The following is a 24,866-nucleotide window of genomic DNA, read 5'->3' as shown; positions in this document are numbered from 1 at the left end:
GACTGTGCAAGCACAGTGAGGTTTGTTTGTTTGTTTAGGTTATTTTAGACAGGATCCTGTTAAGTAGTTCAGACTGTTCACACTCATGGCAATCCTCCTGCATTGGCCTCCAGAATGCTGAGATTGTAAGTATGTATGCACTTTCCCAGTTGTTAAGAGTTTTAAGTAGCTTCCCTGAGACATCGTGGTGTAAGGTGATGTGGGCATTGCTATAGCACATGCTCTCCCTTCTAGAAGTCAAAATTACTTTGCAAGTTTAGATTTCTGTACACAACGTGAACAGGAGGTGGAGGTGCTGAGATTTTTGTGGGGTATGAATGTCTGCATGAATAGGGATGAATCCTGTGGAATAGATTTAAGTCTCTCTCTCTCTTTCTCTCTCTCTCTCTCTCTCTCTCTCTCTCTCTCCTCTCTCCTCTCTCCTCTCTCCTCTCTCTTTCTGTTTTTTGAGACAGGGTTTCTCTGTGTAGCCCTGGCTGTTCTGTCCTGGAACTCACTCTGTAGACCAGGCTGACTTTTACTCAGATCCTATTTCTTTTGCCTCCCAAATGCTGGGATTAAAAGTGCACACCACAAGTGCCCAATTGATCTCATTTTCTTTAACACATAGAATACTCTATAGATCTATGAAAAGGATTAGTCTCCACTGATACCTTAAATACATTTGAATGCTATTATTCTCCTTCCAAACTTGAAAAACTCTCAAGATTTAAAGACATTTTGTTGAAATACGGAGCGGTGGGCTGTGTCCCGCCACCCGGCTAGCTTTACCCGAAATAATTACACGGAAACTGTATTCTTTTAAACACTGCCTGACCCATTAGTTTCAGTTTCTTATTGGCTAGCTTTTACATATTGATCTAACCCATTTCTATTAATCTGTGTAGCCCACGAGCTGGCTTACCAGGAATGATCTTAACCTGCGTCTGTCTGGAGTGGGAGAATCATGGCGACTCCCTGACTCAGCTTCTTTCTCCCAGCATTCCGTTCTGTTTACTCCGCCTATCTAAGGGTTGGCCTATCAAATGGGACTAGGCAGTTTCTTTATTAATAAGAAATTACTCCCACATCATTTCCCCTTTTTCTGTTTAAACAAAAAAGAAAGGCTTTAACTTTAACATAGTAAAATTACATATAGCAAAACAGTTATCAAGCAAGAATTACAGTTACAATATTTATATCTATTTTATCTTTTATCATAACTAAGGAAAACTATAACTATCTATTCATTCTTCAACTCCATCAAAGACTCCAGAAGGATATAATACTACCTAAGTAAACAAGAAATAAGAAAACTCTAGAAATGACAGAGACATCTTGCTGCCTGGACAGTCATCCAAAGTTCTTTTGTATGGTTGGGGCATCCATCTTCAGTCTTCAGGCCCATAGTATCCAGCAGACATTTCCATGAAGCAGGAAATTTCAAAGACAGTTCAGTCACTATCTGCTGTGTCCTGCAGAATGTCTCGCAGACTCTTTCATGAGTCATGAACCCCAAAAGACCGTCTCACCTTAAGGCAAGTTCAGCAGTCCTCTCTCTGTGGGTTCTCTGTGTCCATTTTATGCAACAGTTCAGGCAAGAGCAGTTTCTTGCCCAAATGGCTATCAAACTCCATAAGGATCCTCTTCGATGCCCATCTTCTTCTTGAAGTAGATTGGTGCCGCCAGGAGCAGAGTGTCTCATTGTCATGAAAAGTCCTAAGTTATTAAAACATTAAATGCCATATTCTGCAGTCTTTGAAATATATGAAGAATGTCTATCTAACTGAAATGTATCTCTATATATCTAGAAAATCTAACTAACATGACTACAAGCTTGACTATTATTGATGATTAACCATTAACCTATATTTCTTAATTATACATTACATTTTTAAATGAACTACACAATCACAATACCTTAATCAAGATCAGAAATACATATACATATAACAAAATTGACTGTAAAATCCACACCAATGCAAATTACTCATACCTATATCATTTCCCCCTTTAAATATAAAAGAACATTTACAAACAATATTTTGGGAACATGGGCGCAGTTTTTTCTCTCCAAACTGCTTCCTGCTGAATGGGGGCGCTGTTAATCAGATCATTTAGGGTGTAACCTGTGTGCCAGGTTTATCTCAGTTGCCAGTTGAGTGAAGTAATTTTTTGAGGGTGTTCACAGGAAATTTTCAGGAGGTCGTGGTCTATCATACCATATCGGAATAGATGCAATCCATAGGGTCTGGTCCTCTGTGAAAACAAAAGAAGACCCTTTCCAAAGCATCATATCCTTAGACCCAAATTTTGAAATCGTAATACCTTTATATCCATTCTGGTTTAGCTTGGCAGCCCATGTAATGAAATGTCTGTCTGTACTTAGCTCCTTTACAGTCAAAAATTTTAAAGAAAACACAATGTACATAATCCAGACGCTCTGTGAATTTTCCATTTTTATGTGGCTTATTTTTCTTTATTTCTTTTAATCTCTTAACTATCTGTACTCTGTCTCTTTAAAGACTTTACCTTTTTTAAAAAAAAAAACCATTAACTTTATTTTCTATATTCTCTTTCTTCTCTCTCCCAAGTCTACGTACATTCATCCAACAGTGTGGTCTTTTATGTCTGAATCTGTTTTATTGTGAATCTGTAATTTTTTTTTTTACTATCCAGGAGCATTTCTTAAAATGTTAAGCAGTTCTTAAAAACTTAAGTTGCACCATGTACAGGTAATACGGTAATAAGGTACAGCCTGTTTCCTGCCCAGTCTAAACCTTAACTGAGCTGTTTTTATGGTAATTACGGTAGTTCCTGCCTGAGACCAGCACAGTTCATCATGGCCGAGCTGAGCAGCTCCTGCCTCAGAGCCATTTGGTGCCCCTGAGCCACACAGGGTTCCAGGCGCACAACAGTCCACATTGCCATCAACCAAGCCGTAGCACATTACTCCAAATGCTCCATTCAAAAGCTCTGTCTCCCACAGGAGCCAGACAGAGATCGCAATGGCGGCACAGCCCAGAAAGTCACACTTTAAAATGACGCAGCTTTTTTTCTGCTGCTGTTGCTGATTCAGGAACTCTCTCTACAGCAAGCCACCAACAAACAGCCAAAAGCTGTGTTAAACTCTGTTTTTTTCTGTGATAAAATTTAAGCTCTCTCAGGTTTTACGTGGAGTTCATTAGCACGTTGGGAGCCACTCTGTTGAAATACGGAGCGGTGGGCTGTGTCCCGCCACCCGGCTAGCTTTACCCGAAATAATTACACGGAAACTGTATTCTTTTAAACACTGCCTGACCCATTAGTTTCAGTTTCTTATTGGCTAGCTTTTACATATTGATCTAACCCATTTCTATTAATCTGTGTAGCCCACGAGCTGGCTTACCAGGAATGATCTTAACCTGCGTCTGTCTGGAGTGGGAGAATCATGGCGACTCCCTGACTCAGCTTCTTTCTCCCAGCATTCCGTTCTGTTTACTCCGCCTATCTAAGGGTTGGCCTATCAAATGGGACTAGGCAGTTTCTTTATTAATAAGAAATTACTCCCACATCAACATTTAAACTTAACTACATTTACAAAAATAACTGCTTGTAAGTAGAGACTGGAACAGAAACTGAATAGTAGGAGCCAAAGGTCTGAACATGGATTCTCGGTGCAGCTCCTGTGGGCTGTTTGGTTAAGAGGGGAATGCATTTAAAGAAGACACATTGAGTAGCACAAAAACAGGAATTGTTTAGTCAGCCTTGTCACACTCTCCTCTGCTGTATGATTCTATATGAGATCATGTAAATACGCAATTTAATATTCTTTCCACTTGAAAGTATAAAATAAGCATTTCTACATTCCATTAAATAGTCTTTGAAGGTATAATTTTTATTGGCTACTGTTTTAACACATGTGCATGTGAAAGTGTAGAATTATCCCTCCATTGGATTTTAACTATCCGGTTTTTGTTGTAAACAGAGCTCTAGTAATAGGATTTACAACTTTATTTGCATCTCTATTTTACAGGACACATTTGTAGAAAGTGTGTGTATATTTTGTCTTTCATTTTGTTTTTTTTGACGTTTTGCTTTTTTTAGACAGAGTTTCTCTGTATAGCTATGGCTATCCTGGAACACACTCTGTAGACTAGGGAGGCCTCAAATTTGAAATCTACCTGCCTCTGGCTCCATATATATTGTGTTTTCAAGATACAATTTTTCTGTTTCCTTGAAGCATACTTTGGAACTAGCTCTTGTAGACCAGACTGACCTTGATTTCACAGAGATCCGCCTGCGTCCGACTCCCAAGTGCCGGGATTAAAGGCATATGCCACCACCGTTCAGCCAATATGTATATTTTTTATAACTTTAAAATATTGAACTAAATTATATACTACTGTTTGAGGGCTACTATTTTCAAATCATGTGTATGTATATTGTTTGAATCCTGATGTAGGTGCCACAATAGAGAGAGAAGCTCACCAAGATGCCAAGTCTTCATTTTCTGAAGGAGCAGAGGGGGTCAGCCTTATGGAAGAGACTGACACCCAGCTCGCACTAGCTCACTCTGGTTACTTCATTCAAGCATATACAAGGTTAACAGAGTCTGGGGAAAGTTCCAGATCCTGTAGTCATCTTGCTTTTCCTGCCTGTGAAAGCAGACAGCCCACACATTATGGAATGCCGTAATCTAAAGTAAGAACCCCAGGATTCCAGGAGTGTCTTCAGATCAAGGTCATTACAGCTGCAAGCTCTCACAGAGCACCAAGTGCAGAGTCTCCAGAGAGACAACATTTCTTCAAGGTTTAAACAGTCTCAAAACAATTCTTAGCCTCCACCGATCAACCCAAACATAGCAAAGGCTTTGCTGAAACATGTCACTCAAAGTCATGCACAAAGGCTTTACGATCCACATCACTACATGTGTGCTTTACGATACAAATCACTACATGTGTGCATACAGAATCAGAAGCTCCCAGGATGCAAATTCACTGATCGCATAGGGAGTATAATGGTTAAAACTGTGTTTGTATTTCCAGGCATTTTCAGATGAATTTGACAAAAGGAGTCATAGAAATCCAAGTGACACCCAAGGTACAGTAAAGTGTTTAAGTTGACCAGTGATTTCTTGTTACCAAGTAACTGTTCAATGGCAGGGAAAGGATGATGATGATCATTTCTCTGATAAGTCAAACTGTGGAACATATTAAATGAAAATTAAAGGATATTCCATGCATGTGAGTATAAAAGAAACTGGCCTGACTTGGACAAAAGGGAAAGGTGGGCCAGGTCATATAAGCTGTAGAGTGGAAATTTTGAATTACTGATGAGACTACCACCTCCACTGTGATGTGTTCTTCCCAAGAGACACCTTAAGAGACAGTACAAGCCAACACTTCTCTGTCACATGTGGCTTTCTGTTTCTGAGTTCATCTTGTTTGGGGTTCACTGGAGCTTTGTTTTGAAGCAAGGTTTTGCCATGTTGCCTAGGATGGCCCCGCACTCCTAAACTCAACCCATCATTCTGTCCCAGTCCAGGCCCAGGGCCACAGTAAACAGCAGCCAATACAGTGATGGAGCAGCCTGTGACCTCAGCTGTTCTTGCTTCTGATGACTTGGTGCCTAATTCTGTCTTTTCTTTCCTCTGGGCAGGGTTTTATGGGAGTCTCTCCAGCCCTACGTTAGGAGTATATGAAATGAATATTGGCCCAATCCTCTTCCAAGTGGCCATGGGGGACATCACCAAAGAAGCAGCAGATGTGATTGTCAGTTCAACATCAAACACATTTAATCTCAAATCAAGTACTTAGTGAGATGGATTCTGTCTCCTGCAGTAATCAGTGTGGTAGATCCTATGAAGAGGTGTTTCTATAGACAAAACAGTTTGTTGACTTGGGCTTGTTCCTGTTAACTAATATTTTTAAAGTTATTTCAATGGGCTTTTTTACAACTGGCAACATTTTTAAAATTTATAAAATTTACTTCTCTGTCCTTACTGCTTTATGATAGGGTGAGTTGAGAAACAAAGGCATCTTTCTGGTCAGGTCACCGTCTTGATTTTCTCATGTAGGAGTCTCCAAAGCAATTTTGGAAGGTGAAGGACCAAGTGTAGAGAAGGAATGTTCTGTCTTGGGTAAGGAATGATGCTGCTTCTTGGTGCTGGATTATAAGTGGAAGGTTGACTGTGGGAGGCTGTGAGGAAACTGAGAAAGGGCCTTGAGCTGGGAAGATAATGTATTAATCATTTTTTTTGGTTTTGTTTTGAGACCTCTGTATTTATCTTAAGATCATATATTTTATGAAGGAATTCCATATGGAAGAAAGTGAAAAGTAGAAATATAGCTGACAGTTAAGAGAAATTAATCCCCAAATCTCACAATATGTAGTATTTCATGAACTTTTAATTCGTAAAATGTTTCCTCATATAATCAGACATCTTGCTTTCTCCAAGCACAGGTCAGTGTCTGACTCTGAATCTGCTCATGTTTCACAGCACAGAACAGTGAGTACATAGTTACTGAAGGTGGATCACTGAGATGCAAGAGTATTATTCACATTGTTGGTGGGAATGACGTGAAGAGATCAGTTTCCTGTGTTTTGGAAGAACGTGAACAACGGAACTACTCATCCATTTGCCTACCAGCAATTGGCACAGGTCCGTAGCCACAGGCTGTCCAGGCTCCATCCCAAAGTGTCCACTTCCCCATGGATTTGGTCCTCATTGGGTCTGGGTGATGACAGGGACACCTTCCCTAGGAATAGACAGTTTCCTCACTCCAAGGCACCCCATCCACTAGGTAATGAGCCAAGCCTGTGAGTTCTTTAAGTAGAAGGAGGAAAACGAGCAGGGTGCATTTATGTGCACCTGTGGTTCCAATGATGGGAAGGACGGAGGCAGGAGGAGTGACCTGTGTCCCCACAATTGTTGTCTTCAAGGTTAGTCAAAGGCATCTGCTGTAATTTCCTGCCCCAGTGGTGGGTACCATTAACAGGGATAATCCAGATGGACTCTCAGTCTATCAAACCTTCTGGCCCAGCAGACTTTTACAATGCCTCTCATGTGACTTTGGAGCTGCCATTTTCTTTGGGCTATTCCACAGTCTTACCTGGCTGTGGGTTCCAGGGCTTGAGAAACAAGATCTGAAACATGTTAAAGACAGGAGTGGATCTACTTAGTGGCTGCTTTGAATTCTGCTGGGCAGTTAAAATGGTACAGAGTATGGGGAAGAAAGACATCCTGGAGGCTCAGGGTAACTAATATGCCTAGAATTATAACAAGTATGTTATAATTTTGGGTGCCTTAGAATTTCCTTAGTTTAAATCAGGTCCCCAGAGGAAGGTGACAGAATTCCAACACTTGCATAAAATCTACCAGAGGCTCAGATTGTCTCTATAAGGACCATGTTGTTTCAAGGTATATTATCTTTTTTATTTTTTTATCTTTTTGCCTTTTATGATCTTTTGAAGACTCTAGTAAATCAAGGAGGAAAGTCATCTGGACTCTATAATTGGAGGGGAGTGACCCTGAGAGCCAGGATCCACTGAAAAAGACAGATGTGAATGTCACAAATCAAACAGGTTTCAGGATCTTGTCCTGGAGCGTTGATCTGTGGACAGCATGGAATAGAAACTCCTCCCCACTGTGTCTAGGATGTCAAAACTATTTGATGATATCATGTTAGAAAAATATACATCGATGAAAGTGGGACTAGGCATTTTCTATCTTGTGACATCTGGAATTCCTTGTTTATGTAGCAGTCTTTTGCAGGTGGATCTTAACCTTGTCTTTTGTGTATGTTTTAAAGGAAGTGCTCAACAGGACCCAGATGCCATAATGGATGCCACTGAAGAATTTATTCAGAAACCCTCAGTGCAGGCTGTGAAGAAAGTCAAAGTTGCTATCTTCCAGCCTCATATCCTGGATGCTTTTTATGACAACATGAAAGACAGAAAAGGCTCCCAGGCTCCTTCCCAGCCATCTCTATTGTCTAAGATCTCCTATGAGTTGTTCACTTTTATCAAATACATATTCCTCACCTTGATGCTGAAGGGAATAAAAGAAATATTAATTTTCATTTTCTCTTTAGCCGTTTTTGGCTTTCCAAAGCACACTCCCCACAAACAGAACACCCTGTTTTTGGAGAAGAAAATAGACCAGACAGTTTTCCAGGTATGTGGCAAAGATGAACAGAGTGTGAAACGCACGATCTCCTGGATACAGAATCTGATCACCCAGAAGCAGCTATCCTATCGCAGTGACGATGAATGTGTCAGAGACTTTGGAGAGAAGGAGTATAAGAAGCTGAATGAGCTGCAGGAGAGGCTGAATATCATCATTGAGCTGGACCAGAAGACACCTTTGATTGAAGTTGCAGGAATCAGCAGAGATGTGATAAGAGCTAGAGATGAGATTGAAAACCTGATCAAGAGCATCCGATTGGCTAAAGAGAAGGAAAGCCAGGCAGACTATGTCCTCACATTCGTGGAATGGCGATATATTGACAACAATGTCATACACTGTTTTGACAAAATAACTAACATGCAGTTGGAGAACGCATGGCAGGCAAAGCACAAGATCACTGTTGTCAAAATTAATAATCAGGACTTGACAGTGAACTTGAGGACAAACATGGCCACAGGCCCTCAAGGACAGAGTGTCACAGTTCAGCGCATCTTAAAAGATGAAGGTAAGTTACATGCTCATGGGTGTCAGCCATTGCCCCAACTCTGAGTTTAACATTATTTTAGAAACACAGCAGGGTTTTTTTTTTGTTGTGGTTATTGTTGTTTGTTTTTTTTTTGTTTTGTTTTGTTTTTCAGAATAGGGTTTCTCTGTGTAACAGCCCTAGCTGTCCTGGAACTAGCTCTTGTAGACCAGGCTGGCCTTGAACTCAGAAATCCTGTCTGGTCCCAAGTGTTAGGATTAAGGGTGTGTGCCACCACCACCCTGCTTGCTTTGTTTTTGACAGTGTTTTGCTGTGTAGCCACAATGTGGAAGAATTGTCTGTATTCTGTCAATCATGTTTTAAATAAATGCTGATTGGCCAGTCAGGAAGTATAGGCGGGCCAGACAGGAAGTAGAAATGATATAATGAGAACAGGAGAATTCTGGAAAGGAGGAAGCTGATTCCTCTCACTCCTGCCCAGACTCCCGAAGCAGCAGGATATGATCTGCCTCACTGAAAAAAGGTACTGAGCCACATGGCTAACATAGATCAGAAAAATGAGTTAATCAAGATGTGAGAGTTAGCCAGTGAGAGGCTAGAGCTAATGGGCCAATCAGCTTATAATTTATGGAGACTTATGTGTGATTTTCTTTGGGGCTAAACAGCTGGGGGTACAGGGCAGGACAAAAACCCCAACAAATAAGATAACCATCCGTGTTACAGAGCCATGCTGGCCTGAAACTTTTGTTTTGTTTTTGAGACAGTGTTTCATATGTAGCCATGGTTAACCTGAAAGTTTCACCAGGCTGGGTTCAAATTCAGAGATTTACCTTCTTCTGCCCAGTTCTATGCCCATCTTCTCTTTCCTGAGCCAAAGGTTTCTGGGTACCAGGTCAGGAAGTGGCCTACAGATTCCCTGTGGATATCATCCCCTGGGAGGGTATAACTCACTATATACTCTGACTGGCCTTGAACTCGTGATCCCCTTACCCTTACCTCTACCATTAAATTGCTAGGATTATTAATGCATACCACCATGCCCAGACTAGAAACATGGCTTCTAATAACCAAATGATATTCTACAGTAAAGCTTATGCTGCCTACTTTTGAGTTCCAGATAACTTTCTCCCATCAACAACCTGCTATTCCAGAATGCCAGACACAACTGCTCAGGTTCTCTGTTCTTATTGGGACACAAAACTTTTTCTGGGGAGACAGAAAAAACATGTCCACTCACCTCGGATAAGGAGCCCACAACAGAACAAAGACCAGTTTGGTGAACCAATGACTTTTATTGAGGTTTCTTAGAGGCATGTGGGTGAGGGGTTACTTATAGGAGCAGAAATGGCTCAAAGACAGCTGCATCACCAGAGCCCAGAACAGTTCACAAAGCTGTGAATCTGGAACCCTCTGCATAGGCTGCAGGCAGCTCAGCAGGTGGAAAGCATCCTTTCCAAGTAGCTCTGGTCTAAACCTCTTTCAGGCAACTCGGATGGTTTCTGATTCTTTCTGGTACAGGTCTGTTGTCATCATTACTGCTTGTCTTCTCTTACAGTCTGTGCTGTTTTTCTGAGTCTTCCTTGCAGCTCTGTTCTGCCAGTCTCAGAGGGACTATAGGAGTCTTTTTTGGTTACTCTAGCAGGAAGGAACCTAGTGAATCTGGTCAGATTCAGGAACTTCCTCAAGGTATTTTAACTTGTTTACCTTCTGGGTTAAGGAGCTTACCTGCAGGACAGAATGTTTCGATCTTGAGGAAATTTAGACAACAGTGCTACATTATAGGGTTCATCCAACTAAACAATACAACATAACATGTATTTCCAGAGTGTTTACCTTGCTTGAGGGATTAAACTCATCTAGAGATTCTTAAAAGTCCTTGGAAGGCCAGGTGTGGTGGCATATGCCTTTAATCTCAGCATTCTAGACACAGAGACAGGCGAAAGTTTGTGAGTTCAAGGCCAGCCTGTTCTATTTAGGGAGTTCCAGGGCAGTCAGGACTCCATAGTGAGACCATATCTCAAAAATAAACGAACAAAAAACAAGAAAACAAAAACCAAATGGGAGAATATGGGATGCTTGTGTGAAAGTCCTAAGCATATAAAGGACAGCTCTGGATTTTGGTGTCTTCAGAAGTTCCAAGAATCAACCCAGAGAGGACATTGGGGGTCATCTGTAAGTTCTCTATTATGTCTGTGTGAATATGTGTATTTCATGTCTCCCCTGAAGCTAAGGAAAGAGTACTGAAAAAGAGAGAGCACCAGATGGTGATTGATGGCAAACCTGTTACCTTTTTCCTGGAAACTGTGAAAAAGCCAGTGGAGGACCGGAAACCTAGACCTTCATCTTTGACACAGTCTCTGAATGAAGCACCATCTGATGAAGAGCTTGGTTATAATTCTGATGACGCTATTGTCCATATGGTGAGTATTGACAGAAGAGCTGGTACTGTTGCTACAACTGCCCCTGGGTCACTGCTTCTGCCCTGTTGGTCCAGCAGCCTTATCTGGGCACTAACTGTGAGCTAGGTACTGGTCAAGGTATGGGCTACTGAGGTGAATAAACAGGGACAAGATTCGTGTCCTCATGCAGCCTGTAGTGAGTAAGGGGGTCTGCAGACCATGAGGAAGTAAATGAAATGAGGAAAAGTACATCAAAGACAGAGGTGTGCTAGGAGAATAAAAAAAGGAGCTTTGCATCCGAGAGGAACAGGGTGAAGGCATGCAAGGGGAAGATGGGAGACCTTCTTGCTGAGGTGACATTGAGCCTGAGGCTTAAATGATGAACAGGCACCTGCCTTTAAAACATATTTTCAACAAATAGAGAGGGACTGTTATGTGCCAGGTACTGTCGTGGGGCTGGGGGCACAGCCACAGTGTGGACTGCTCTTAGGGCCTTGACATCGAGTAAGGGAAACAAAGCAGAGTAAACAGATGTATAATAGAATTCTGTCCAGTGACAAGTGCGGGAAGAATAAAGGAGGATGAGAACAGTGACAGAGTCACCTTCCTAAACAGGGTGTAAACAAACAAACCCCCATGATGCTTCATCTAGAGAACATGAGTAAATTAAAGTACCTAGTGTGGGGTCTGAGGAAATGCTGAAGGAAGACCCCAGACTCAAACAGTATGTAAGAGCAAGGAGTGATTATTATAAGCGTATGTGAGGCCGTTCACCTGTACAAAATGGCGACAACCCTGAGGGGAGTGGGCAGGCTCCTTTTAAGCACAGCTAAGTGGTGACAGTTGGTGACAGTTAGGTCACCTCAAGTATAATTGGTTCAGCAGGAAACAGTTATATTAGTACAATTTATTTGGCTGTGGTTATAGTTTTACCAATTTGGTGCATAATTGGGCAAGGCAGTGTATGTTTGTTTTAGAGAAATTACAGGAACTGCCATTTTTGGTCACTACCTTGAGATAGGTGCCTCAGGCTGGTGCTTGCTGTCTCCCTCATTGTCCTTTTAGGAAACTGAAACTCAGGCCCAGCTGTAAAATGGGGACAGTTTAGACCTTTCTCTAGCTTCCTGTTTGGGGTAAGAACATTCTAGGCTGAGAAAAGCACACACACAGGCCTCAGAGGAACTGAAGCTCAATGAGGCAAGAATAGGGGGAGGGAGTGAGCAAGGGAGAGAGTGAGGGACCGGAAAGGGTACTGTGAGACAGGGTGTAGGATTTTAACTCCGGTGGGGAACTTCACCTGATATTTTTGAGCCGCATGATAAGGGATCTTGTTGCACTTCTTGAAAAACATTTGTTTATTTTAGTGTATGAGTGGGTGCTCTATCTGCATGTAGGGCTTATGCTAGAAAGGAGCATCAGAGCCCACTACTCATGGTTGTGGGAACTGAACTCAGGTCCTCTGGAAGAGCAGCAGTGCTCATGACTTTAAAAAAAAAAGCACCCAAATACACACTTTGTGATATATCAAGTCAATGACTTTGATTGGTTTGCCTAATCAGCCTCCAGAGACAAAGCAGTATGTCTTCAAAAGAATGAAACTGTCCCCATCATCTGGAGAGAGAAAAAATGTGGATCACGAGACACCCATGGATGTCAACAGGAATGACGCAAATGCAGCTTCACCTCCTCTCAGAGGCTCTGCTGACAGCTCTGGCGCCTTGAAGGTGAATGATAATGAAGATTCCTGTGCCATCTGCATGGATACCACTAGCAACAAGCATGTGCTCCCTAAGTGCAAGCATGAATTCTGCTCCTCTTGTATCACCAAGGCCTTGTCATTAAAGCCTGTCTGTCCTCTGTGTCAGACGTCCTACGGTATCCAGAAAGGAAACCAGGCAAAAGGAACCATGACTTTCACCACTTTAAGACAGTCACTGCCGGGTTATGCAGACTGTGGCTCAATTGTGATTCAATACATTATAGAAAGTGGCATCCAAACAGTAAGTGTTCCAGGGAACGTGAGTTTCTTTTGGCCCTGTTAGAATTACCAGCACCCAAGGGGTCATCCTGTAGCCTTTTAGATGCTGATTTTCCCGGGAACTCATTCAGTGATTGTGGAAGGGACATAATAGCTAGAGGCCATTGTAGTAATAAGAGTGGTGGGGCTGCATCCCCAGCACCCTGGCAGCCTGGCTAGCTTATGCCCTGAAATAACAACACACAAATTGTATCCATTTAAACGCTGCTTGGCCCTTTAGCTCCAGCCCCTACTGGCCAATTCTGATATCCCGATCAACCCATCTCTAACAATCTGTGAGCACAGGTCTTACCAGGAAGATTCTAGCCTAGGTCCATCCTGGGTCGGAGCTGAATCGCATCTGCCTGGGAGCGGGGCATGGCGTCTCTCAGAGAAGTCTGCCCCTGAGAGGAGAGCTGTCAAGTCTGAGCTCACTTCCTCTTCCTCCCCGCATTCTGTTCTGTTTTCTCTACCCACCTGTGTTCTCAGCTATGAGCCCAAGCAGTTTGTTTATTACTTAACCAATGAAATCAACAGATTGATATATGACACTCCCACATCAGGCCATACTGTTCACTTACAACTTGGATGTCTTTTCTGCTATTTAGACAGTGTTGAAGCTGAACCCAGCCCCTTGTGCATGCCAAGCAAGCACTGCCAAGCTGTGCATCTAGACTTTGATGTCTTTTCTTTTTTTAAAAGGTAGAGACCATATGTCAAGATGGGAGGAATTAGGTGGGTATGACTGTAATCTGAGAATTGTGAATTATTCAGGATATGAGCAAAACAGCTTTTTTTTTTTTTTTGGTTTTCAGTGGGCTTCACCCACAATGAACACACCTTTAGTATAGTAAAATTCAGAGGCATGCCTTTTTATGTAACATTTTCTTTTCTTCATGCAGGATGAGTGTCCAAACCCAGGAAAGCCCTATTGTGGAATACAACACACAGTATATGATTTTCACAGTAAGGAACTCTTGAGTACCAGAAATCTCCAATGTCATTACATAAAATGACATCTATCACAAAATATACAAGTTTAGAGGACCAGAAAAGTAAGAGCCTTTGAAATGTAATGGTTGCTGAACAAGGTATAGGGAGTGTTAAGTGCTGCAGTTTGAGGCTGTGAGTTTGAAAAGGCATTCTAGCAGAAGATGTTAGCCCAGTGTCTTAGCTAGGGTTTCTGTTGCTGTGATAACCAAAAGCAACCAGGAAAGAAAGGGTGTATTTGACTTACATCTTCTGAATCACAGTCACTGAGGGAAGAGGAAGCAGGAACTCAAACCAGGCAGAAAATTGGAGGAGCTGATGCAGAGGCCATGGAGGGGTGCTGCTTACTGGCTTTTCTCCCATGGCTTGTTCAACCAGCTTTTTTATAGCCACCCAGGACTACCAGCCCAGGGCGGCACCACTGACAGTGGACTGGACATCAATCACTAATTAAGAAAATGTGCCAGGCGGTGGTGGCACATGCCTTTATTGCCAGCACTTGGGAGGCAGAGGCAAGTGGATTCTCTGTGAGGTCCGGTCTACTGAACAAGTTCTAGGACAGGTTCTAATTCTGTAAAGAGAAACCCTGTCTGAAAAAACCAAAAATAAAAATAAAAAATCTTACCAGATGGTGTTGGCCCATGCCATTAATCCCAGCACTTGGAAGGCAGAGGCAGGTGGATCTCTGTGAGTTTGAAGCCAACCTGGTCTACAGAGTGAGTTCCAGGTCAGGCTCCATAGCTGCTGGGAAACCCTGCCTCAAAAAATAAATAAATAAATAAATAAATAAATAAATAAATAAATGAAGAGAAAAAGGGAAATGGCTTACATTCTGGCCAACACCTGGATCTTATGGAGGCAATTTCTCTGTATAACCCTGGCTGTCCTGGAACTCACTCTGTAGACCAGGCCAGACTCCCTCTGTGCTAAATGTAAGGTTGTGTGACACCACCGCCCGAGAAGGCAGTTCTTCAGCTGAGGTTCCCTCCTCTCTGATGGCTCCAATTGTGTCTTAAAACTAGCCAACATACACAGAAAAAATACTAATCCATAATGATACCTTCAAAGAGAAAAAAATTGATCCCAGCTGGGCAGTTGTAGAACATGCCTTTAATCCTAGGATTTGGGACGCAAAGACTGGTTCATCTCTGAGATTGAGGTCAACCTGATTTACAAAGGAAGTTCCAGGACAGTCAGGGCTATGTGGAGAAACACTTTCTTGGGAAAAAATGGTCTCTCCAAACTTCTACTTTGCCATTAATCATGTGTGACTTGATTATTAAATTTTGCATCAAAGATGGGCAATGGTGGTGTACACCTTTAATCCCAGTACTCAAGAGATAGAGGCAGATGGATCTTGGAGTTCAAGGCCAACCTAGTCTACAGTAAGAGTTCTACTAGGACATCTAGGTCTACACAGTGACTAGATACCAACCACTGTCTGATTGCCTGAGGATGCTGGATCCCAGAATACTACATTCTCAAATGTAAATTGCATAGACTGAGTTGTTGTTGTTGTTGTTGTTATTGTTGTTGTTTTGAGACAGGATCTCACTGTGTGGCCCAGGTTGGCTTCAAACTCATAGAGATCTGACTGTTGTCACCATCCGAGTGCTGGGAATAAAGGCCTGTGCCACCATTCCTGGCTATTGTACAGATTCTTGAGAATTATTTGGGAAGAAGCTAACAGGATTCTTTTTTATTCATGCAGTTTTGGCTACCCTGATTTTCATTACCTGACACGTGTCAAGAAGGAGCTGAAAGCAAAAGGAATTGAGTAAAGAAAGCTCTGGAAAGACATCTGTCCACTTTCAAAAGAAGTGTGTTAGGAGGCTGCAGTAGAACAGGCCTCAGTCTTTTTGTAGAAAAAAACTTACATTCATGTTAAGTGATGTAGTTTCTGTAAAAGCAGAAGTCTGCTTGCCTGCCATTTCTAGAGTGTTTTTCTTTCTTGGAAGGCAAAATATGAAGGGCATGTGCTGGGGAGATCATAACGTGAGAACACATGAGCTCAGACCCGCAGCATCCTTGTAAGAGTTGGTGCGATGGCATACACTTGTAAGCTTAGCCCTGGGGAGTGGAGACAGAAGGATTCCTGGACCTCACTGGCTAGTTAGTCTAGCCCAAACCAAAACCATGGGCTCCAGGTTCACTGAGTGACCTTGTCTCAAGCAATCAGGAGCATCTGTGCGTGGTGGCACATGCCTTTAATGCCAGGAATTGGGAGGCAGAGGCAGGCCATCTCCAAGAAAACCTGGTCTACATAGCCCAGGGCTACATAGTGATTGAGGAGGGTCATCTGTCTATCTGTTGCTTTCATTGGTTAATTAATAAAGAAACTGCTTGGCCTGATAGGTCAGAACATAGAGCCAGCCACCAGGTCAGACATACTGAATCTTTCTCGGTAAGCCAGCACCTTGTGGTGCTACACAAATTATTAGAAATGGATTAATCAAGATGTGAGAATTAGCCAAGAAGAGGCTAGATATAATGGGCCAGGCAGTGTTTAAAAGAATACAATTTGTGTGTTGTTATTTCGGGTGTAAAGCTAGCTGTGTGGGAGCCGAGTGGGACAAAAAGCAGGCCTTCTCGCCTCATCCCTACAACATGGTAAGGACCCTGCATCAGAACAAATAAAGCAATTATTACATGGACAGAAATAAAGACATCTTGCATTGCCCTCTGACCTGTATATGTACCTACACACATCCCCTTATGCTGTAAGGTAGACAGACAGTACTTACTCATATTATATATAAAAAAGCTTTGTGGCCCTGAACAAGGACCTGAAAATGTGGAAGGTGGCTGAGACAGAGCCTCAGATCACTGGGCAAACCTGGAAGAAGACTGTTCAGGCAGAGTCTTTCCGGATTTTCCTTGAAGTGGAGTGTGTGTAGATCCTCCCCAGCTGCCTAGAGATGGGCAAGGAGATACTGTTGTACACAGAGACACCTCATCCCACCATCCCCATTGTGAGAATCACTGCTGGCCTCACTCTCCTTGGAATTTTGGTCACTGGAGCCTTGGTATTATGTATGTATTTAATGTGTGTATTATTTTTGTATTTAAGCCAGGTGGTAGTAATGGTTGTGCATGCCTTCAATCCTAGCAATCTGGAGTCAAAGAGAGATGGATATCTGAGTTCAAGGTCAGCCTGGTCTATGGAGAGCATTCCAGGACATCCAGGTTTTTTAGAAGAGAAGCAAGTTTTCTTAATCACTGAGTCATCTCTTGAAACTCTCACCTAGCTTTCTAATACAGTTCAGGATCACTTGCCTAGAGAGTGGTGCTACTCAGAGTGGGTTGAGCACTCCTACAGAAATTAACAATCATGAAAATCCCCCCACAGACATGTCCATGGGACAATCTGGTTCACGTAATTTCTCAACCGAGAATCTCTTTTCCAGATAAATTGACAGTTAAAGCTACCCAGGCCAATAGAGTTGACACAGATGCAGAAATGTGGAAGGCTGGAAGGCAGGGGTCATCCTTGTCTATGTTGATTATTTGACTATTTGTTTTATATGGGCTTTCACTCTCTTTTCAAATGTGATATTAAGGCAACTAAAGAATCATTTATAGTTCAAATAAAGGCAGAATGGGCCCAAAGCTTAATGTTGTGATACATTCTGAAAAGAAAGGATCTTGAAATGTAAAAAAAAAAATTACCTACTCAACTGCTAATAGAACTGTTGTCCCAATCTTGTGACCAAATTTTAGTAACTCATGTATTCTGCTATCTTAATAATTTAACTCTGTAATAATTTATCACTGTTCACGAAAATGTGCTGTTAACTGGGCATTGATGGCATATGTCTTTAATCCCAGTGCCAGGGAGGCAGAGGCAGATGAGTCCCTGAGTTCACGGTCAGACTTGTTCTCAGAGTGAGTTCCAGGAGAGCCAGGGCTACACAGAGACATACTGTTTGAAGAAGAAGAAGGAGGAGGAGGAGAAGGAGGAGGAGGAGGAGGAGGAGGAGGAGGAGGAGGAGGAGAAGAAGAAGAAGAAGAAGAAGAAGAAGAAGAAGAAGAAGAAGAAACAAACAAAAAAAGGAAAGAAAATGTGGTAACAAAACCCCCTCATCCTCCTCACCATCACCTCTGCCTGAGCTAGCTCTAGAGGCTGGTTGGGTTAGGTGATAAGAGGGACCAGCATGCAGTTGGACATTCAGGAGGTTTGTGCATGGGACCCTGTTCTCCTGTCTCTGGAAGGCAGTCATGGCTCCTACCCGATGGCATGCTGCATAGATGAGCTCTTACCAAGTACAGTAGATGTTTTCTCCCTCAACATAGCAACCTGGATTGCACAGAAAGAAGGGGAGGATACTTTGTCAGCTCTCACTGGTTTCCCTTGTCTCTGCAGCCACATCTGGTCAGGTTTACTAAAGTGTTCATCTTGCACACATAATCTACAGACTGCCAGGACCTTTCCAGATGTATACTAATCCTTTAACTCGTCCTCTGTCTGTTCTTCCCTTTACTTCCCCCCCACCCACATCAGAGAGAAGGGGTGTGTGCTTATTTCATTGTCATGATTTTACCCCAGTGCTGGCCTTTAATATGTATTCATTAAATCATGTAAAAAAAAATAATGCATTTTCAGGCCAGAAGAAAATGTGTTACCAGCCATGGCTCAGAAAGATTCAGTATGTGTTCAGAGATAAATGGGTAGGGAAGGAAAGCAGAGTAGGGTGGAACTGGGATGCTAAGCAATTTTTTAAAAATGCATATAAGTGTTTTATGTACATGTATCTGTATGCTACTTGCAGGCCTGGTCCCTGGAGAGGCCAGAGGAGGGAGGCAAATCCCTTAGAAGTGAAGTTATAGAGGGTTGTGAGCTAAGCTAGGAGCTGAACCTGGGTCCTCTAAAGAACAGCCTGTGCTCTTAATCACCAAGCCATTTTTTCCCCTAACTTCCTCTGTATCTGGATGACAACTGACCTTTTCTCTTACCAGAATTCTCTTGTTCTCCTTTCCCTGCCTCTACTTCCTGCCTTGTTACCCCACCTATACTTCCTGCCTGACTACTGGCCAAGCACCATTTTTTAAACAAGTACAAGAATCAAATCTTTACGGGGTATAACCATTGTCCCACAACACATATGTTTGTATTATTTTTTTACTTGTAAAAATTAAGATATATTATCTGTTATAATTACAATCTTGCTGGCCTGCCTTCTGCCTTGATGAGTAGAATCCAGTATTCATCTATACAAATATCCAGTTGCAAGTGACAAGATTAATAAATAGCTTAAGGCTTCTGATGTCTTCTGCCAACTCAGGTACCTCTGTGGTGAGCTACTAAGGACAACTGCATCAAACACAGCAGTCCTTGAGTCCCTGGGTGGTTGGTTGTCCTAGATTTTAGGTCTGAATATGGTCTACAGAAAACTGCTAGCTGCCTCTCTGTGAAGGGAAAACTGTCTTTGTCCCTGCCTTTTTGGTGTCCTTTCCAGGATTTTTACCAGCCATCTTGAATAGGCCAGGTAAACAGGACAGTGGGACCCACCTACCTATGCTCAAAGTCAAAAGTCAAGATGTGCAATTTAGAATTCTCTCCCGTTAGCTAGCTGTTTAAACTGAGCAAGCCATTTAATACTAAGGCCCATTTCTTCTTAAAATTTTGGTTAATTTTTAAAGTTAGTGTAGGACTCAGCCATGATGAGCTTAATAGGAACAGTGGGATGGAGTCATGAGAAGCCTAATGGAGGCCTGAGTCTCAGTAGTTTACCCTGAGGCAATACGTGGTTGCAGGAAAGCCCACTAACTGAGATTACCCAGGCACCACCCAAGAACACACCATTCAAAGGAAATTTCTAATGTTTCAACCATTGTAGATAGGATTACCTGCCAGCATCCACCAGGACTCCCCTAGACAAATGTCAGTGAATCAGGGGTCCTGAAACTTAGACATCCCTCACTCTCACCTTTACTACTATAAAAACTCAACTCTAACTGATCTCGCGGCTCTCTGATTATTCTAATACATTGGACACACAGAGAGATAAATTTTGCAAACTTGTATAAAATGAAGGCTCTTTGCTTTTACATACGGGACTCATTCTCCTTGTTGGTTTTTGGGGGAATTCAGGATCTGGACAAAACATGATAATCTGAAGTAATGGGTTTATTGTGGCATTTTCTTGCATATGTACTATTATACTTAGTTCTAATTCATCCCCCTTTCACACTACACTCCCCTATCCCTCTGTCTTCCTCTTGCTGGCCTCCTAAATATTCACATTTCATGTTTTCATGTCTCAATAATTCAATTACCATCTCTCTCTCTTTTTCTCTTCCCTCCCTTAAGAACTCTTCTGGGGTTGGAGAGATGGCTTAGTGGGTAAGAGCACTTACTGCTCTCCCAGAGGTGCTGAGTTCAATTCCCAGCAACCACAGAGTGGATTACAACAATCTAAAGTGGGATCTGATGCCCTCTCTGGCATAAAAGTGTACATATAGATAGAGCACTCATATGCATAAAATAAATAAATACAAATTTAAAAAAAAAGAACTCATCTTCCCAAGGCTGTATCAATTGCAAGAGTGCCTACCTAGAAGGTTGAAGGTCTGGGTTTGACCTTCAGAACCACTTAAACCCAGCACTGGTGACACAGGCCTCAAATCTCTCAGAAGGAGGCAGATGGATTAGAAACTCAAGGTCATCCTTTATTATGGAATGGTTTGGAGGCCAGCCTGAGCTACATGAGACACTATCTCAAAAATAATCACAACAGAAAGACTTCTTCCTCCCTTGTTCTGCTTTTACAATGCACACACATACAAATATCTACAAATACATAATTTAAATCTATGTTCCACATTAGAGAGAAAGCATTTAGCAACCATCTTTCTGAGTTTGGTTTATTTCATTTACTATAAGACTTCCAATTCCATCCACTTCACCACAAATGCTATGATTTAATTTTTCTTAAGTTGTATAACTGGTGTATATGTGCCAAACATTTTTGTCTATTCATTAGTTGATGGAATCCAAGTTGCTTACATTTCTTAGCTATTGTAAGAAGTGCAGGAATTAATACAATGTCATACATCTCTGTTATGTTCACTCAAGAGTCCTTCAGACATACACCTAAGAGTGGTATAGCTAGGTCATATGATAGACCTGTTCTTAGTTATTTGAGAAACTCCAATCTTAGCCCCATTTCCCCAGCCGTAAAATGGGCAGAAGTTTTTGTATATGACACAGGTTTGAAAGACTTTGGTCTTTGTGTTACTTTGTAATATTTATACCTTGAGAGGAAATGGAATTCACTCATTGTCCCCATACTTTAAATAAAAAGAAATATGCCAATATTCAGCTAAATATTAATCAAGTTAAACCGTATACTTTGGAAAAGTCAAATTTACCACCAGCTTCAAGAGGGGCAGGTGCCACAGCTAGCAATAGTGATAGCGTTTATGCACTGGTCTAATGTAAAGGAACGGCAGCCTGCTGACTGAGAAGGGAGTCTGTATTACCACCTTGTGAGAGGGCAGGCCTCAGAGAGGACTGAAGTACGAAGTGCTTGGTGTTCACAAGGAAATGTTCATCACTAAAAGAATGGCAGTGATGGTAGCTTCTTATTTTCCTTATTTGTAATCCTTGAGAAAGAAATTAAGGGACTTCTACTTAGCATGATACAAAAAAGAAGACATACCACTGGAACTCAGAAGTCAGTATGCAAAGTGAAGAAACAAGAGTAAAAGCCAGAATCAAAGACAGGCTCATGTATATACTGAGTGTCACCCTTCAAACTAGTCATGGCCATCAAAATAAAGTGCACAAAAGACAAGCAAATAAACTGGAAAATATCTTTAATGTCATTATTGACCAATGCTGTAATACAGCTAGCAATGGATATTTTCTAGTCACTGGGACAGAACACCTGACAGAAACTGCACGAGAGAGCAAGGCCTTATTATGCTTGTGATTTCGGAGGGATTTCAGTTCCCTGTAGTGAGAAGGCATGGCAGATTTCACAGCAGCGGAAGCACATGGTGCAAGCTCCTCCACTGAAGTTGTCTTGTAAGCAGAGAACACCGAGGAGCAACAGGGTGGGCATCTCTGTCAGAGGCCTGACTTTGACAAGCATACAGGCAAAGAGCTCATAAACACAAAATGAAAAATAAAAATTAAAAGTTATGGGGCTGGAGGGATGGCTCAGTAGTTAAGAGTACTTGCTATTCTTGCAAAAGACTGGGGTTCAAATCTCAGCATCCACATACTGACTCACTACTATCTGTAACTCCCATTCCCTGGGTTCTTATGTCATCTCTGACTTCTGCAGGCACCAGCCAGTCAGAGAGTGGACTGGTCACAGGTGCACAATTTTAATCATAGAATTCAGGAGATAGAGAGAGGTGAATCTTTGTGAGTTTGAAGCCAGTTTAGCTTAGATAGCAAGTTCCAGACCAACCAGGGCAACACTGTGAGACCCTGGCCAAAAAAAGAAAACAGGAAGAAAGAAAAAGGAAAATGCAAAATAGAATATACAAGGCCCTGGTTTGATTCCCAGAACTTCAAGGGGAAACAAAAGCAAATGAAAATCATCATTAAGCAAGTCATGATATCATTGGTCTATAATCTCAATCTCAATTTAGAAGTAGAAGTAGAGGCAGGGGGATTAAGAGTTTAAGGTCAGTTTCAGCTACATAGAAAATCCAATGACACCTTGGGTGAAAATATCCAGTCTCAAAACAGAAGAAAGGGGGAAAAGCAAAGAAAAGCAGGAGATACTATTTTATCTCAGAAAGATGACTAAAATTAAGAAGACAGGAAGATCCTGGAGAGACGGCTCAGCAGTTGGTTAAGAACACTGGCTGCTCTTCCAGAGGATCTGGGTTCAATTCCCAGCACCCATATGGCAGCTCACAACCATCTGTAACCCCAGTTTCAGGAGGTCAAATGCCCTCTTCCAGACTCTAAGGGCACTGCATTTGTGTGGTGCACAGACAGCCATGTAGGCAAACAACAGCAACCACACCAAAAAACTCATATGCATAAAATAATAATAAAATTAAAAAGGTAAAAAGAGAGGTACTGTCTTGGGTGACACCGCTGTAGCTGAGCTCTTTCTCTATCCCACCAGCCAGTTCCCAAATAATGATACAGAGTCTTCCTATTAATTATAAAAGCTTGGCCGTATCCTATGCTTGTCCCACTAGCTCTTACAACTTAATTTAGCCTGCTTCTATTCATATACATTTTGTCTTAGGATTTTTACCTTTCTTTCATTCTGTATGTCCTGCTTTCCTGCTTCCTCTTTCTTTGTCTCTCTGGCCCCTCGTATCTCCCCCTATCAAACATGATTAAAATATAAATAAAAATAATACAAAATTTTGAAATTAATAAACAACAAAAACCAGTAAGCTGGGCTTGCTGTAGCTCAGCAGGTAGACAGCTATCCTAGAGTGCTGAAGTCCTGGGCTCAATAAATCAGGCCTGGCGCTGCATGTGTGTAACCCTCAGCTATACAGCAAGTTCAAATGCCAGCAAAAAACCTCATCTAGCTTTCTTTTGCACGACCCAGCACCCCCAGCACCCCTCCCCAACCCTGCCCTGCTGTATGCTAGGACCAGTGCTCAACTACAGTCTTAAGCTCCTAAACTAAGGCGACCCACCCAGAGCGGTGAGTGCCTGCCAGCCGGGCAGGCCACAGGGTCCCCTGTAAGGGAGCCGGGCACCTCCAGCTCCGGCGCCAGGCTTCCTACGCGCTCCTGGATACCACCCGCCCCCCCTGCTCCATTCATCCTGTTGGCCCTGGATCATTGGGCTACCGGCGGCCCTGTTTAGTTGCTGAGGAATCCCATCAGGACGGTTGCTGAGGAATCCCATCAGGACGGTTGCAGAGGAATCCCATCTGGACGGGAACGGTTCCTGCTTCTACACTGAAGAGATATACCCTGAGAGTCAATCACAGCAAAGACTGGACCAAGAGACCAGGCCTCTCCTGGCTCCATTTGAAGGAAGAGATGGGAAGGCGCCAATACAAGAATTCCTCCAACAATCTGAAAGGCAACATGACACCACCAGAAAGCAGGGATCCCGAAATAAGAAGAATTGTACACCCTACTCCTGAAGAAATAGAAGAAATCGACTCAAAAGTGAACTATATGAAAATAATAGAGGACCTTAAACAGGAGGTGAAAAACTGCCATAAACAATTAGAGATTACAAACAAAAAGGTAGAGGAAATGAATAAATCGCTCAAAGACACGCAAGAAAACCAAGAGAAACAAGAAAAAGCAATCAAACAGGTTAGGGAAGCGGTTCAAGACATGAAGAATGAAATGGAAGCAATGAAGAAAGCACAAACCGAGGGAAGAATGGAGATGGAAAATCTGGGTAAACGAACAAGAATGACAGAAACAAGTACTAACAACAGATTACAAGAGATAGAAGAGAGAATATCAGACACTGAAGATACCATAGAAAAAATAAACACACTGATCAAAGAAAACAGCAAAACCAACAAATTCTCATCACAAAACATTCAGGAAATTTGGGACACAATAAAAAGACCAAACCTAAGAATAATTGGAGTAGAAGAAGGAGAAGAAGTGCAGCTCAACGGTACAGAAAATATACTTAATAAAATTATAGAAGAAAACTTTCCCAACCTGAAGAAAGAGGTACCTATGAAGGTTCAAGAAGCATACAGAACACCAAATAGGCTGGATCAAAAAAAAAAAAACATCCCCTCGCCATATAATAATCAAAACACAAAATACACAGAATAAAGAAAGAATATTAAGAGCCGCAAAGGAAAAAGGCCAAGTTACTTATAAAGGTAAACCTATCAGACTTACACCTGACTTCTCTAT

At 42.1% G+C, this 24,866-nt stretch overlaps 1 protein-coding gene across 1 annotated transcript in view; it reads left to right on the top strand.

The window, feature by feature from the left end:
- The window catches only part of LOC121462055 (protein mono-ADP-ribosyltransferase PARP14-like), a 118,134-nt gene that overhangs the window by 24,447 nt on the left and 68,821 nt on the right, over nucleotides 1-24,866 (top strand). The window contains exons 7-14 of the mRNA XM_041673476.1: nucleotides 5,007-5,061; nucleotides 5,620-5,769; nucleotides 6,038-6,100; nucleotides 6,461-6,622; nucleotides 7,773-7,967; nucleotides 8,055-8,675; nucleotides 10,860-11,053; nucleotides 12,592-13,032. Of these exons, the coding sequence (XP_041529410.1) occupies nucleotides 5,007-5,061; nucleotides 5,620-5,769; nucleotides 6,038-6,100; nucleotides 6,461-6,622; nucleotides 7,773-7,967; nucleotides 8,055-8,675; nucleotides 10,860-11,053; nucleotides 12,592-13,032 (1,881 nt within the window). The remainder of the gene's footprint in view (nucleotides 1-5,006; nucleotides 5,062-5,619; nucleotides 5,770-6,037; nucleotides 6,101-6,460; nucleotides 6,623-7,772; nucleotides 7,968-8,054; nucleotides 8,676-10,859; nucleotides 11,054-12,591; nucleotides 13,033-24,866) is intronic.

This window comes from Microtus oregoni, unplaced genomic scaffold (genome assembly GCF_018167655.1).
Source record: "Microtus oregoni isolate MIOR12 unplaced genomic scaffold, Mior012 000023F_ref0000262, whole genome shotgun sequence".
In the NCBI taxonomy this organism is placed as follows: domain Eukaryota; kingdom Metazoa; phylum Chordata; class Mammalia; order Rodentia; family Cricetidae; genus Microtus; species Microtus oregoni.
Note: the sequence above shows the minus strand (reverse complement) of the source record. Positions and strands in the feature narration are given on the sequence as shown.